Genomic DNA, 16,022 nt, shown 5'->3' on the forward strand with positions numbered 1-16,022 from the left:
TTGAAACAGTAACAATCGTTATGAAATAAGGGGAAAATTGTAGACGAACAATCGAAACAGTAACAATCATACCTTTGAAGGAGAATTTTTTTGTCGTGAGAGGAGGTTTTTTTTATCGTGAGAGGAGACAACCCGAGACGTCTTGAGAGAGTTTAGTGCGATTAAAATCTGTCAAAATCTCTAGGTAAAATGGAAGACAATTTTTTATTTTTTATGGTAATACCTAAGGCATTTAAATATATACTAAAGAATTTTCTAAGAATCCTTGGAAATCTATTGCAATTTTGGATACCTTTAAACTTCTATGGAGTCTTTAAAAGTCAAGTTTGAATACCACATGATTTTTTATAACTCTTTGAAAATCTATTTTGAATACTACTAAATTTGTAAAGAGTTTATAAAAGTCTAATTTCAATACCTCTAGACTTTTAAATTCTAGGGCTCTAGAATTTAAAAGTCTAGAGGTATTGCTAGAATTTATAAAGTCCACAATCTCTCTCATCATGCTTTCTCTCTCATCATACATTCTCTCTCACCAATCTCTCCCATTAGACTCTCTCTCCTCATTTTTTCTCATCATATTCTTTTTATCGTACTTTCTCTCTGCTCATTCTCTATCATCATGTTTTCTCCCCCATCACACTCTCTTTCATCTTTTTTCTCATCACACTTTCTCTCTTATTATACTGTTTCTCTCCTTAATCATTATCTCTCCTTATTTTCTCTCATTACACTTTCTATCTCTTCATTTTCTCCCATCATATTTTCTCTCTCCTCATCCTCTCTCACCACGCTCTATCTCATCATACTCTTTTTTCTCATTTTCTCTCATCATATTTTCTCTCTCTTCATTTTTTCCTATCATATTTTATCTCTCATCACACTTTCTCTTTCATCATCCTCTCTCATCATATTTTTCTCTCGCATTCAACTTTCACTCGCATCTAATTTTTTCTCTTATTTTTCTCTAAGGATAAAAAAAATTTAGATTCATTCAGATAGAAAATATTCAACTAACTAAACTTTATTTTTTAAGAATAATTGCCCCCAGGGCGTAGCATAGACGGTGGATCCCATCATGCGTCTAATGCCTGTGTACCTATATGTACCTCTCTCCATATTCATATGGCAGGTATTAGAGAGACCGTTAATGTAACGGATCTATATTTTTTTAAAGAATAATACTTATGATTCTCATTTCCATTTCGATTTAGAACAAAATCAAACGTTATATAAGAAAAGAAAAATGATATGTTCAAGGAAAAAAATTCAAGGAAAAACTCAAGAATATACACATAAAATGATGGGATTTATAAAAAATGACATGATGCATCATAACTTTATATATCTATTCTTGAATTTTTTCCTTAAACTTTTTTCATGGAGCATATGATTGCTAGACACTAAAGAATTTGGGTATTTTAAACTTAGTGGTCCATTAAATTGCCGAAACTATCAGGGTCCCAGTCGAACCGCGCACGCCTTGCGACGCCGTTAGATGCGCTATCTTTACTTCGATCCCAGGCGACTCCTCGCGGCAAAGAAGCTCACCGAGGCATGGAGCTCCGGCGATCACCGCCGCTTCCTCCTCCTCTTCCTCGAAAGCTGCTCCAACAGATCGCAGCTCGCTCAGGTACACGCTCGCATGATCCGCTCTCGCCTCGTCGAAGACACCTTCGCCGCCAGCCGACTCCTCGCGGTCTTCACTTCCCCCTCCGCCATCTCCAACATGACCGCCGCCCGCCGCCTGTTCGATCTGATTCCCCAACCAAATATTTTCATGTGGAACTCTATCATTAGGGGCTACACCCACCACTGTGCTCCTCATGACGCCCTCTCTGCCTTTAAGCTGCTGCTCCGTCGTGCAGACTTCCCTCCTGATAGCTACACCTTCTCTACCGTGTCGAGAGCATGCGCGCAACTCGGAAGTCTGCGTGATGGAAGCTCAGTCCATGCAATGGCTACACGATTTGGCTTCGATTCGGACATGTTTGTGATGTCGGGATTCATCAACTTCTATAGCGGCTGCGGCGATATTGACGTTGCGAGGAAGGTGTTTGATGAAATGCCGCAGAAGGATGTGGTTTCGTGGACGTCGATGATATCTGGTTATTTGCAACAGAATCAGTTAGATGAAGGTTTTAGGTTGTTTGATGAGATGAGAAAGGTTGGCATTGAGCCAAACAAGTTCACTTTAACAAGCCTGTTATCAGCTTGTGGTGAATTATATGCTCTCGGTAGAGGTTCTTTGCTTCACTCTCAAATTATGGAATATGGATGGGAATTCGACATTGACATCGGCAACTCAGTGATAAGCATGTACGCGAAGTGTGGCAGTCTGATAGATGCCCTTAATGTGTTGAAGTCTATGCCTACTACTAATACTGCAACATGGAACGTGCTGATTTCTGGGTTAGTTCTTAGTGGACACCACAAAGAAGCGTTGAATATCTACCAAGAGATGACATGCAGAAATGAAAGGCCAGATGGAATAACAATCTCTGCTGCTTTGTCAGCATGTGCTCAATTGGGCAATCTGCAGCAGGGCAAACTCCTCCATGCTTTTGTGGAGGAAAATTTGGAAGTTTGTGATGTCTTTCTTGGAAATGCCTTGATCAACATGTATGCCAAATGCGGGGATTTCTCAGAAGCTGAATCCATCTTCCGTGAGATGCCTGTGAGGGATGTTTTCTCGTGGACAGCTTTGATATCAGGCTACGTTCAAGGTAATCTCTATAAGGAAGCTTTAACCTTCTTTGAAGAGATGCAGCTTTCTAATGTGAAAGGAAACGAAGTCACCATGGTTAGTCTTTTATCGGCTTGCTCCCAGCTCGGGGCTCTAGACCAGGGCAAACTTATCCATGCTTATATCGAAGAAAATGAAATAAAAAAAGATGTTTGTTTACAAAACGCACTCATTGATATGTATGCCAAGTGTGGTTGCACTGATGTAGCAATGCAAATTTTCCATGGGATGCCTCATAAAGATTCCCACACATGGAATGCAATGATCGGTGGTCTTGCAACTAATGGACAAGGAAGAGAAGCTATACATCTCTTCAATCAAATGCATGAACTCAGGGATGTAAAACCTGACAATGTGACATTCATGGCTGTTCTTTCTGCTTGTACACATTCTGGAATGGTAAATGAGGGGCTAGCTTATTTCAATTTGATGTCTGAACTATATGGTGTTTCTCCTGGAGTCGAACACTATGGTTGTTTAATTGACTTACTAGCTAGAGCTGGATTCATAGATGAAGCAATGGATGTCATAAAAAAAATGCCTTTGGGACCAAACCATCTCATATGGGGCTCAATCCTTTCTGCTTGTAGAATCCAAGGGAAGGTTGAGCTAGCTGAGAAGATCTTGCAAAACATCATCAAGCTATCGCCTGGTGATGAAGGGGCACATGCGCTGATTTCAAACTTGTATGCTGAGGCTCGTAGGTGGGATGAGGTGGGGCAAGTGAGAACTCTCATGGGAAGCAAGATGATTGTTAAATCCCCTGGACTCAGTTCGATTGAAGTGGATGGGGCTCATGAATTCTTAGTGGAAGACAGATCATGACTTTGAACCAAACTACCAATTGTTTGTATTTTTATGCCAAAAAGGTACACGTTTTATTTATTTATTTATAGAAAATTCTTAAATCCTAACTCTGTATACAGGAAAAACAAGTTCATATATATCTGTTGCAATGTTTGGTTCTTCATTGCCTCGTACTAAGATGTGAGTTTTTCCTAGGGACTTGAATCCATTTGAGCATCTTTAAACCAATGGCCTTACATAGAGATGGTTGTTTTTTGCTACGCTACCCTAAGGAGTCACGTCACGTCCATTTCTCAATCCCTTATTGTCTAGATTGGAAACTGCAATCTATAAAACTTGCTTAGTACAAGAAACTTGGTAAAGATTCTGTTGCTTGATAAGTCTAAGAGTAAATTTCTCCATGGTCATTGGTAGCAAAAGGTGAAATCGTCACCTCGGGGGCCTCTCCAAGGTAGCCCCCTATTGTCCGGAAGGGAGATAAATCATAGGGAGTTGCGCCCAACAATAGCAGCACATGCAAGGAGAAGTTGAGACAACCAGCGGGGTATTCCACACCTGCTGAGAATTGACCCAAGCTTATTCACATCAACATCCTTGAATGAACCAACTGCGCCAGCCCATAGGGGCAAATTTCTCTATGGTCATGATTTTATATGCAGTTGATAAATTTGCAAAGCAATTGCAGGTCTATAGAAGATGATGAATAAAATTGCAACTAAATCAACAAAACAAAGGCCTTGTAAAATTTTTTCATATATAATTACATTAACTAAGTTTTTGCTTGATTTTTTTTTCTTTCCCATTTTCAACTTAGATCAATTTATTTCATCTATCTATATGAATTACCTGTCGTCTTTATACACATTCATGTCATTTTAACCTTGTTTTTATTTTATCGTCTTTCAAAATCACACCTAATTCTTCCCAGATTTTTTTTATTTTTTATTTAAAAAAATTGGTTGGTTTGGATTAAATTTATTATTATTCAACCAGTTTGGTTTTTCAAATTGTAGACTTTCAAGAAAAAACTATAATCTTGAGTTTTCTAAGCTAATTTTTATTTCCCTAACTAATATTTGTAATATATTGACAATTGTTTGGTTAACTCGAATCAAACTAAATCTAACTTATTTTTTGTGTTTCTTCAATTAAAATTTGTTTTTGGTTCATCATTTTCTGATTACCAAATAAATAAAAATCTAACTAAAATTTACTTGTATTTGTCTTAGATAATAGTGCATTTTCGCTAATGTATAATTATGCAACTATCTTCTGTGTTTCAGTCTCATTAAATCAAATCATATTTGGTCTTTTAGAATTTAGTTATATTATACTTGTATTTTATCTTTTTTGTTCAACTTGTTTCTTATTAAGCCATTGCATTCCCAAGGAAAGAGGCCACTCAAATAAAAAGTCGATCCGAAATGGAAAAAAGGTCCTAGTACTTTGAATTTTTATTGTCTGGATAGATAAATTTTCTTTCTCAATGATGAATTGCATAGGTAATTTTTCCCTCAAACATTTTAAATGAATTTCTTTCGATTAAAACATAGATTGAGAAAAAGTAGTTTCATATTGATTGTCGTTCGCAATACTCTTTATCTTTCAAATTTGCCCTTCATCAAATAATGCTAATACCTTATTATCTCAGCACATGTCTCTTTGTTTCTCTATGGGGACTCTTAAATTTCTTCTTATTCTCGATACATAAAGATAAAAAATGAGAGAAATTTAGCTATTTAGTTCTAATTCTTTTATAAAGTAAACATGTTTAGTTGAGTTTCTTAAATTATGATGTGTAAATTTTTGTAATTGTAAAGTACACTTTGAGTTTTCAGTTTGTATGTGGTCAATTTGGTAAAGGTTGAATTTACAAGGGAGGGAAAAAAATGAAAAATTCTTTTACTATTTGTTCTTATTTCATTTCTAAATATTTTTATTAAATTCTGAATCTTGTGGTAGAGAGCAAAAGAAGATCGACCAAGTTTAAAGGAGCAAAGGCTATTTTTGCCACAATATAGTCCCCTATAAATTGCTCATAATAGAATCCATTACCTGAAAACTGTTCTATCCCTTGGAGTTTAAAGGTCAGTATCTTCCTTTTCTCCATGTTAATTTGCAAGACAAGCAAAACATCTTCGATTTCAAAATTCAATATTTGTCTCGCATCAAAATAACTCATCGTTTCCCTTTTCTTTCTTTCTTTCTTTCATTTTCTTGTAGATGGCAGACAAAGAGAATGTGAGTCATGGACACATCGAGGGCGGGGATGAGACGACGAGGGATCCAGCCAAGCTTAGGGCAATGGTAGAGAATATCGATGCCAAGATTGATGCTTTGAAAGCGAAGAGGGAAAGGATCATAAGGCAATTGTATGAGCTAGAAGGAGCTGGAGCTTGAGTGATTAGTCGACCGCCGTAATAAATAAAAATCAAAATCAAAATTGCTTCCTCAAATTGAGGAGTCAATTTTATATTATTTTGTATTAATGGATGTTGAAGTTGATGCACAATTTCAACTTCTAGCATTTGTTCCATGCTTCTATTTAACTGGAATCTCTAGTTGATTTCACAACTTTTTTTTGTCCTTGAATTGGATAATAAATTTTCTGATTTTTTATTTTCTGGACTATAAATATGAACATATTAAGATTTTTTTGTTTTTTTCTTGGTTTATTTTTATTCAATCATTGACAGTTCATGTGAAATGAATGTTAATCGGGAGCAGAGGCGAAAAGGCATTTTTTAAAAATTAAAAAGGCATTTTTTTAAATTAAAAATAAATAAATAAAAAAGCTCTGCACCAGCCGGGAATCGAACCCGGGTCTGTACCGTGGCAGGGTACTATTCTACCACTAGACCACTGGTGCTAGTTATTCCAAGAGATTGTTAAAATATTTAAATTTAATATACTCTAATCAACTGAAAAATAATCTTTATATTTTGATATTTTAATTAAAATTATTATGAATGAATGTAACATAGGAAATCCTTTACTTTTATGTCGTCAAAATATCATAGTCAACTAGTGTCGAGAGACTCGATCGGACAAGTAGAGGTCAATACTAACAATGACTCGAATCGCATTCCATGGATCATATATAAATCTTGATGGTCAAATATTTATAAAAAAAAAATGATTGATGTAAAGTATCATAATTAAATCTTAATTTTTGATATTATAATATTTTAAGTCTTATTATAATCTAACAAATTAACTAAATAGGTAAACTATTTACTCAACCGACGAAAACTCTAGTCCCGGATAAGTTTGAAAGTCTTAACAAATTGTAAAAGACAAGCAAGAAGTTCAAATGGATCAAGGACCTAACACCTGATAGTTGGAGTCAATTGATCTAGATGACCTGATATCAAAAGGAAATCTTAGTGATCTAATTAGATGGTAAATTAAAATTCAAATAGATTTGAAGGATCCAAGAAAGAGAGAAAGAGCGCCCTTACTACATCCCTCAAAATGGCTCAACCATGCCAACTGAATTGCACTGACTTTAGCATGCCTAAAGGTCAATGACAAGACTCCGACCTCTAACTTTTCTCATGGATACAAGGCAGCATCCGACCCGACTCATCCCCTAAGGGAACACCCCTTTCAGATAACCAACTTCTCGCCCGATCAGATTGAGTAAACGAGTTTAAACGGATCTTGCAAGCTCATACTTCTTTCCTTCAATTTTCCCAAGATACAAAGAGGGGAAGGATTCATCCCCTCCTTTCTTTCTAATCGAATTCTTTGTGGTGTTACAAACACTGGTCTTTAGGCGGAACAAAGCAGCAACCGATCACCAAAACATAACACACGATTAGTACAGAACCCTATTTAACTTGGATATAGATGTCGAGAGAATACATGTCCAATGCCACTACAAACTACAACCGAAAGTCTTTCCCGTGCCGGTCGTGTTCCGAGCAAATGCATTTTACTACCTCTCTGCTTCACAAAAGGCTATTTCCAGAGCTTAACAAACTTATCGTGGCTGGCAGATGCAATCACTCCAGTCGCATTTGAAGCCGCCAAAGCTGCGATCAAACCTTCATGAGCAGGAAGAGTCATGGTCTTGTTCTCATTCATGTCCCAAACTTCTAGCGACTGCAACCCGCCGACCACTTACGGTCAGAACAAATTAACTTGCAAAGAAGTATAAAATACCACACGGTCGACAGAATTATTGGAAATACAAATTGGAGAAATAGAACTTCCATATCGAAGCAGAAAAACTTGCCTGGTAACAACCAATTATGAGCAGCGATTGATAGCTAGGGTGAAAAACACATGAATGAAACTTGCTTCCATTGCAACTCAACTCGTGCACACATTCCCCTTCGCTTCCCAAACCAAGAGACCAAACTCTGACAGAGTCCTCGCTGACAGAAGCCAGACGATCACCAGAAGAGTTCCAGCAGATGGAATCGACATGCTTTGTATGCCCCTGAAGTCGAACAGCATTGTCAATGAGCCACAATGGGTGTTCAAGTTCAGATATATTAATAGATAAACTGAAATCCATATGATTTCAGATACAACGACCAACCTGCAGCGTATGCCTACGACATTGTGTTTCAACATCTAGAACGCATATGGTGCTTTCTGCAGCAACAGCCAAGTACCTACCCTGACGGGGCTGAAACCTCATTTGAGTAGTTCCGCCCTGAGCGCGCAGAAATCAATAGCTTTGTTGAAAATTAAAAGGATGTGCACTTACAAATCGTAAAAGCCATAGTACCATTTCATATGTACCTTAAAAACTCTGGCACAGTTACCGTTGTTTATACTCCAGAAACGCATTTCACCATCACCATCACAAGAACAGATAAGATCCTCTTTACTTGGGTGAAAGTCCAGAGACATGACAGATGTGGAATGGCCAGTAAAAGTTCGAAGTGAATAGCCTGGCTGTCCATCAGAAATCATATAACAAGTCATTTGTTAGAAATTCGAATGTTCAATGAAGAAAAATCACAGAAGCAATGCAGCAACCATCATAGTGAACAAATCACATTTTCTGTTTGTAGTGGTTCTCAAGTTCCTGACTGGTCCAGCCAATGAATAAAGAGTCAACTTGTAAGAAATTAATGCATTGTGTTTAAAAGGGCAAAAGCACTGAATCATCGTTCCTGACAATGGTGATATGTTCAAAGAAAGTGATACATGAAGACTAATACTTCTCTCAAATTGAAAAATACATTTGGTTGTGGTATATCTCTTTGACTACTGGACAAATGAACTAAGATTTTGAGATGTAACCCCTTGAGATCTTTTGGATGGTAAAAATTAGAGAAGCCATGGTTTGTCAAGATAAATAATCTAATGGACCTCACTCTGCTTGATAAGACTAACTGCCCTTATAAAATGCACATAAGCCTATATATAACTTGAGAACTTAATATTTGATTAGCTTGTCAAAAGTAGGTTAACCTAAATCTACTACCACAGTATGAGAACCAGTTGACAGACACATGTGGCATTTATATTGTCAGTAACACTCACCTTGTTTATAGTATCCATTTTTTGTTCTATGTTGCTAATTATAGGGCCAGGAGAGAGCTACTCCTGGCATGCAGTTGAGCCTGCCAATAAAAAAGCACATTCCACAGCCCGTACATGAAATTTTATCTTATTTTATCATTCCTAAAGTTTCTTTGATCTCTCGCTTTCTTGATTAATGTATCATGGTCTCACATGATCTAACTAGGGCATCTATATGAGAAACAAACTTCCATTTATATGAGAACTGATAAAGATATCACATCTCTGCAAAGTTACCTAAACAAAATCAGAATTATATCTAGGATGATGGTAAGGATATTTAAGATTAACTGATTCTTAAAGACAATCTTGCCCTATGAACTGGCCAGTGCCCCAATCAAATATGTCAAAAATATACTATTAGTGATAGAATATCATCCAGCATGTTCAGTTTGAACTTGCAATCATTTTAGTCTTGTCATGAAGAGAACCCAGTTTGTTTATGCCCAAATACATCTCCAATTTGGATATATATAAAAAAAACATAGAATAAACTCAAACACCTACATGTTCACTCATTTGTTGCCTAGTTTATGCTCATAATGGTCGCTCTTAACTGGACCAAACGTCACAGATCAGCTAAGTGTGAAAGAATAGTCCAAACCAGGGTATAGCTAATTGCCAAGCATGCAAATCCCTGAGCAAAAAATAAGACAATGCATAGTATACACCTACACAGATGGCGATGGTAATTGGCACAACTTCATAGAGTAACCTATGTGCACTTCATCTCATGATCTCATCCTGATTAATTATTAGGACAACGAAGAAGTACTTTGATTCTTCCAAGTCAATATAAAAAGTTCTGGAGATTCAGCTATTTGCAGATTGTGACAGATCTAATTGGAACCTAGAAGCAGTATTTTCTACTGTTAGGTAACTCAAATATAAATTATTTGTAGGTAACAAAAATATTGTTAGGTACCACATTCTTTGTATCTGCCAGGAGAAACATATGAACTCTCCTGCAAGTGATGAGGTAGAGAAGCTATATATGAGATGAGATGGATGCAATGAGATGGATGCAAGTAAACAGTAGAATCAAGTAGCCATGAATATGTTGAAATGATTAGAAGCTTTTAAACGAGAAATGGAACGCAAGTTAATCGATAAATACTAACATTATCAGCATCCCACACTCTCACAGTCTTGTCAAATGACGATGTAGCTAGACGAGGCAAGCTTGAACTAAACCGAACATCAGTAATCAGCAGGGAGTGTTCCTCCAGTGTAGATTTGAGCTTCAAACTATCAGCATGCCATAGAACTGCCTGCATGACAAAATCAATAACTAATCAGTATCCTGCAAGATAGTTATTCAAAAAAGAAAAAAGCCGGATTATGAGTGACGATTAATTGGTGTGCATCATATTATATTTCACCTTTTTATCATGTCCTCCAGTTGCAAGGAGTTTTCCATCTGATGAAAAGTGGCAACAAACAACTTTATTTGTACTTGCTCTAGTTGCTACAATCTCAGTAAAGGAGAAACCTGAAAGGCCAATTACTGATATGAGAGAATGCATTAAAAACAGGAAAGTTTAGTCTTTAATTGCATCCAATGTTAGAAACAGGAAAAAGGAAGCAAGCAAAAAGGATAGGTAATTCTTCGAATGTTCAAAACAGATACAAAGACCAAGCAGGGGGAACGAGCAGGGGGTAGAACCTTTTGCAGAATCCATAGAGCGACCAACAACATCTCTTGGGTCAGTATCATCATGGGACAGAAAGGATTCTACATTATCATCCAAAGATGCATCTTCCACAAAGCGATCCATGTCAGCCTGCAAGTGAAAAATCGTTATCCACAATTCATGAAAAAGTACCAGTTAAGAAATACAAAAGTGCACGTTCATAGCATAACTTTAGTTACTAAACAACAAACAATCCTAATAATTACCAATTGGTTAGTGGGAGATGTCAAAGGACCAGTCCCATCACCAAACATCATCAGAGGCTTAGATGAACCACCATTGTGTTGCAATTGTGCCATTGACATCACATCTCCTGGTGTATGAGTTGATGGTGTCGAGGGTGCTGAGCTTGGGGAAGGCCCAGCAGTATTTGCAGTTCCAGAGCTATTTGCAGGACCAGAGGATGAAACAGCCTGCTTCCGTTTACGGCCACTTTGATTGTTTGAAGTCTACAATTCATTAACAAATAGTTGCTAAAACTTATGGGGAAATAGGAGACTAAATGCTGATTTTGTTTTACTTTTCGCTATAAAGGAAAAGAAAGCAACATTTGCTAGTAATACAGACTTACAAAGAGCTCAATAGAGGAATAAGATTTGTGTAACCAACCCCAAATGGTTGGGACAAATGCAACTTAATGATGATAATACAACAAAAACAGAAGTTTGATTCAATACCAAGATAAGGTAAAATAATACCTGATCAGCCCCTCTAAAGGAATTTGACATGCTTCCATCAACAGTCATACTAACTGCTGCAAGTTTCTCTTGAAGCAGATGGTTAGAATTTTGAGACTGTTGGCTTGAAAGGACATGTTGTTGAAGCTGCTGTTGCTGACTGCTGCTTTGTTGTTGTTGGGGTTGCAACTGAGCTATTTTCTATTACAAGCATAGAAAAAATAGTTAGGCAAAATGTGAGTGTGCAGTATGACATCATATCATAAAATGAATGTCCAGCATGATGTACCATCATAGAATGAAAGGAAAAGCTGCAAACCTTCATTAATAAATCCGAATCGGTGCGAGGCATCAGAGGACTTGGAGATTGCATGGGTGAACCCACATTGGGTATGACATCATTAAGAACATTTGACTGGCCATCCTTTCCTAGAACTATGTTCCTGTTGTTCAGAAGCATTCTTAGTCTTCTATTATCAATATCTGCTGCAGCTGATGAGTTCAGATTTTGCTGTGCCTGGAGAAGTAGCTGATGTTGATGTGGACTTAGAAATTGCAGTTGCTGAAGTGATTGAGGTGACTGCACAAATGACTTTTGCTGTTGTAGAAGTCCTGAACGGAGTTGATCAAGACCCTATAAGATGTCAAAGAAATAAGCACCATAAGATATTTTGCTTCCAGCAATACTTCCCAAGCCCAAATCAAAGTTCCTACAGAGAACAAAAGAATGAAAGAAATTCACGTTCATGGCAGGATATTGAGCTACCAAAAGAATGTAACTGCAAGTATCTCGCAAACTAGAACATCTTTTTACAATAAAATTTAAAAAAAAAACAATGATAATTAGGATCTTCCAATTCAGTTATTTCAAAAGTTATACTTACTGTCAGTGGCCAGCCTTTAAGAGTCAGATTGTTACCAACCTGATTGGGTCCTGCTAACAAAGCACAAAGAGTTGGTCAGTCTGCTGAATAAAAGGTTAGTGTGTCTGCTCAAATGCTAGCATCATTAAGTGAAAAGCTGAACAAATAAGAAAACTGACTTCCACCACTAAATGTCTTGGCCCTTACCCGTCCATAAGTAAGAGAACGATTTCTCCTTGGGTCAATAGCATCAGAAATAATAACAGAAAGTAGTAATAAAATCCTAAGAAACTCAAACTTCTAACAGATGCTACCTGGAACTCCAATCAATGAAGCATCAGGACCAGCAGCTCTCGGATTCAAAATTGGATTAATCTCACTCTTTATTTCCTGTAAAGCATACAATCATAGAACAAACAATAGATAATTAAAACAGCAACATTTCAGTAAATCATACCTGCGATGACCCAGGAACTTGCTGATTCCGGGTCTGAACCTGCTGAAGAGGCCCTGATAGACCACCTGCTGACCCATGCAAAACATGCCTATATTTAAAGCATTGGATCAGGGACCTTAAGATATATTAGAATACATAATGTCAGAAGAACAAGCATAATAACATACAGTTTAGTTCAAGAAACATGCCAAAACAGAATGAGTTGAATAACATATGTACAACAATAAGTCAATATTTGAAGGCCTTGGATTCTACTATTGAGTTCATATGTTACATAGATATGCATGCTATCAAACTGTCACAAAAATGAAACGCTAGAGGCAAATACTTTCAGCCATGTCAACCAAGCATACCCTGAAGGTTGTGCTGGAGCTGCAGCTGACTTTAGCATGGATGCATGGTTTGGATCCATGACCTGGCTCACATTATCACCAAACCTCTGAATGGAGAAGATGAGTGATCAATTGAATCAAATACTATATATGACAGACTAGACAAGTGTGTTAGGGTAAAATAGTGCTATGTTAATAGTAGTACTTTAACTGAAGCTTCGTCTAAGGAATCTCGTTGCAGGGGCAACTTTAGCCGTTCCTCATACATTTTTGTGGCCAATGCATTAGCAGTTCCAGGATTCTGGCGCATCAAAGAATCTTGAGTAACAAGTCCACCAGCATTGCCATTTAAAAGCTGAGCTCCCTCTCTGCGCTGTGGTTGTTGTTGCTGTTGTTGCTGCTGTGCCTGCCTCTGTAACAACAGTTGCTGAATTTGCAGATGTTGTTGTTGTTGTTGCTGTTGCTGCTGCTGCTGTTGAGATGGTTGCTGTTGTTGCTGCTGTTGCTGCTCTCTTGCTTTTAAAAGTTGAGTCTAGCATAAAATTCAACATCAGTGTTCAGACTCAAAAAGGCATAGATAACTTATCATAGGACCAGTATATCACAAACAAATGCATTCATGCATCAAGTTTCAGAGATAGTAGATACTCCAAGCTGTAAGATCTTTCTCAAATCACTTATTTTCTACAAATTAGGTGTGTAAATTGATTCCAAATAAACTTTTACTTTTATTTGTGTTACTCCTATCACTGAGATGCATTAGCTTTTGTTGCTGCTGTACTGCTGCGAGGTCATGAAAGAACATGACTGGGATCTTCCAATTGAAGGGCAACAGCAACAATGGTCCCACAGTAAAAGTTATACTATGCTAATAAATAGTGCAATCCAAGTATAATTATGCATGCCAAATTCCAGACACTGAAGACAGCCGCATGCACCTTTCTTCTTTGTTCAGATAAAATCAAGGACCAAAGTTTTTCTGCTAGTAAAATGATGGTTGGAGAAAACTTATCATCAAAATTTTGTTTGCAGAGCATCATAGGTTCTCAACATAAGGCTTTCTCTTTGCCAAAAATTTTTTTTTAAAAAATAATGTATTGCCAAACATATAGGCAGTAAGTATGTTCCTGATTTGTGACTAGTATAGGTAGTAACTCATTAGCATGAAAAGAGAGCTATCATCAAAAGTATAATGTTTTGCAACTGAGAACCTCACCTCTATGTATGAGGCAGCAGCATCTGAGTGCTTTTCGTTTGTCCTAGCAATAAATATATCCCAAAAAACAGACCACCACTCGAATAGAAACCCACCGGGAGCATCAATAGCTGTGACAAAAGACCAAGAGTTCAATTTCTTGGATAAGCTCAACCCATATACAGAAACACCATAAAACAAATTGCAACCTACCCACTGGATCAGACGACACCTTGGCTTCGGCTTGAAAAGCCTTAGCAGTTGCCTGCAAGTTCCTCTTCACCAAATAATCATAAATGTAGACATCCAACCTGGTCTCAACATCACAGTAAGTGACTCCAATATCAGCAAAGGTACCATTTTTCACATTCACAACAAAAAAACATACTCAAAAGAACTAAAAGAAACATAAAACCAGTTACTCAAACTACAGGCAAAAGGAACGATCTAAAAAATCCACATTTTTGGAATAAAAAGTAACTAGTCAAAGCCATAAAATCAACAGAGAGAAGTTCGGATAGATAAAAAAAAAACTTTCTTTTTATCAACAGAGAGAAGTTCGGATAGATAAAAAAACTTTCTTTTTCTCAAAAAGTAACCGAAATATAACAAGTTGCTCAAAACCCTAGCAAAGACCAGCTCAAAGGTAAGAACACAAACAGCAGCACCGCCTACAAACCCCTAAAATCCATCAAATCGCCGAGCACTACAGCCAAAACTACAGAAAGCTCACATCTTGTCGGCTTCCCAGTTGGTCTGCGACATGATTCCGCGATACACCGAATCAGCCCCTCTCTATCGCCAAAATCTCCCCCAGCGGAAAAAATACCCTACGAGCTCAGCCTCCGCCTCGGACAATATCCCTTCCGGTTAATGAATCCCCTGAGCTTCCTGCTTCCAGCCAAACCCTAGAGCCACCGGAAACAAAGGCCAAGCAAAGAGATATAAAATAGAAGCAACACAAAACATGGACAATGTCTAAAAATAAGGAAACAAAAAATAAATAAATCAATCAAAAGGGTGCCTCTCTCTTTCAAAATTTATCAAAACACCCCTCCATTTATAATTTAATTTCTAAAATATCCTCCTATAATTTTTTTAGGAATAATTCGGGTGTTCAAATTTCACTTTTCACCTCGAGATGGCCGGTCTGATCGTAGAAAATTTCCTCGTAAGAGATTCAAGCGTTATTAGGGATGGTAATGGGGCGGGGCGGGGGCGGGTTTGCCATTTTCATCCCCGCCCCGTTTTCATTTTTTCGGGTTCGGGGATTCCCCGAACCCGAACCCACGGATTCGGGGATTCCCCATCCCCGCCCCATTTCTAAATTTAATTTATATTATTATTATTATTATTTAATAATAATTATTAATGATAATATTAATATTAATATCAATATCAATAATATTATTATTAATAATATTTTCAAAATTTTAATATTAATATTAATACTATTATTAATATTTTTTTAAAAAAATCATATTATTATTTATTAATATTAATAATAATAATATTCGGGGCGGGTTCGGGGATGGGGATAGTATTCTCATACCCGCCCCAAACCCACCCCATCTCCGAAAAATCGAGGATTCCCATCCCCATTTCGGGTTTTTCCCGCGGGGCTTCAAACTCGCGGGGAAAATTGTCATCCCTAAGTGTTATAAGCATTTATTTGCATTGCATAAAAATCAAATCCTAATTACTTAT

General features: G+C 37.2%; 2 protein-coding genes and 1 non-coding gene across 10 annotated transcripts; 1 reads left to right on the forward strand and 2 right to left on the reverse strand.

The window, feature by feature from the left end:
- Positions 1-1,458: 1,458 nt before the first annotated feature.
- Positions 1,459-6,121, forward strand: LOC122006066 (pentatricopeptide repeat-containing protein At3g22690-like). The gene is made up of 3 exons (XM_042561394.1): positions 1,459-3,615; positions 5,516-5,640; positions 5,777-6,121. The coding sequence occupies exon 1, from the start codon at positions 1,499-1,501 to the stop codon at positions 3,569-3,571; it is 2,073 nt and encodes a 690-aa protein (XP_042417328.1). The 5' UTR covers positions 1,459-1,498; the 3' UTR covers positions 3,572-3,615; positions 5,516-5,640; positions 5,777-6,121.
- Positions 6,122-6,351: 230 nt separating this feature from the next.
- TRNAG-GCC lies at positions 6,352-6,422 on the reverse strand. Its single transcript has one exon. It is a non-coding gene; the product is annotated as a tRNA-Gly (tRNA).
- Positions 6,423-7,373: 951 nt separating this feature from the next.
- LOC122006067 (transcriptional corepressor LEUNIG-like) lies at positions 7,374-15,295 on the reverse strand. Of its 8 annotated transcripts, none has more exons than XM_042561402.1 (18): positions 15,049-15,295; positions 14,529-14,626; positions 14,337-14,446; positions 13,326-13,652; positions 13,142-13,227; positions 12,789-12,876; positions 12,646-12,712; positions 12,392-12,402; positions 11,788-12,102; positions 11,490-11,669; positions 10,998-11,240; positions 10,764-10,881; positions 10,480-10,589; positions 10,219-10,368; positions 8,309-8,464; positions 8,103-8,219; positions 7,794-8,000; positions 7,374-7,660 (listed from the first exon to the last, which is right to left on the reverse strand). In XM_042561402.1, exons 1-18 carry the CDS (start codon positions 15,078-15,080, stop codon positions 7,517-7,519), a joined length of 2,559 nt encoding a protein of 852 aa, XP_042417336.1. In that variant the 5' UTR covers positions 15,081-15,295; the 3' UTR covers positions 7,374-7,516. The 8 variants fall into 8 exon arrangements, with proteins under 8 accessions (XP_042417336.1, XP_042417332.1, XP_042417335.1 ...); XM_042561398.1 differs by having other exon boundaries at positions 12,353-12,402; XM_042561401.1 differs by having other exon boundaries at positions 12,392-12,405.
- Positions 15,296-16,022: the final 727 nt, after the last annotated feature.

This window comes from Zingiber officinale, chromosome 7B (assembly GCF_018446385.1).
Source record: "Zingiber officinale cultivar Zhangliang chromosome 7B, Zo_v1.1, whole genome shotgun sequence".
In the NCBI taxonomy this organism is placed as follows: domain Eukaryota; kingdom Viridiplantae; phylum Streptophyta; class Magnoliopsida; order Zingiberales; family Zingiberaceae; genus Zingiber; species Zingiber officinale.

Coding starts and splice junctions, on each gene's coding strand:
- LOC122006066 (XM_042561394.1), top strand. CDS start 1,499: ATGCGCTATCTTTACTTCGATCCCAGGCGACTCCTCGCGGCAAAGAAG.
- LOC122006067 (XM_042561395.1), bottom strand. CDS start 15,080: ATGTCGCAGACCAACTGGGAAGCCGACAAGAT. Junction 11,670..11,787: donor ATTCGGATTTATTAATGAAG/GTTTGCAGCTTT, acceptor TGCTTGTAATAG/AAAATAGCTCAGTTGCAACC. Junction 10,590..10,763: donor CTCTATGGATTCTGCAAAAG/GTTCTACCCCCT, acceptor TTGGCCTTTCAG/GTTTCTCCTTTACTGAGATT.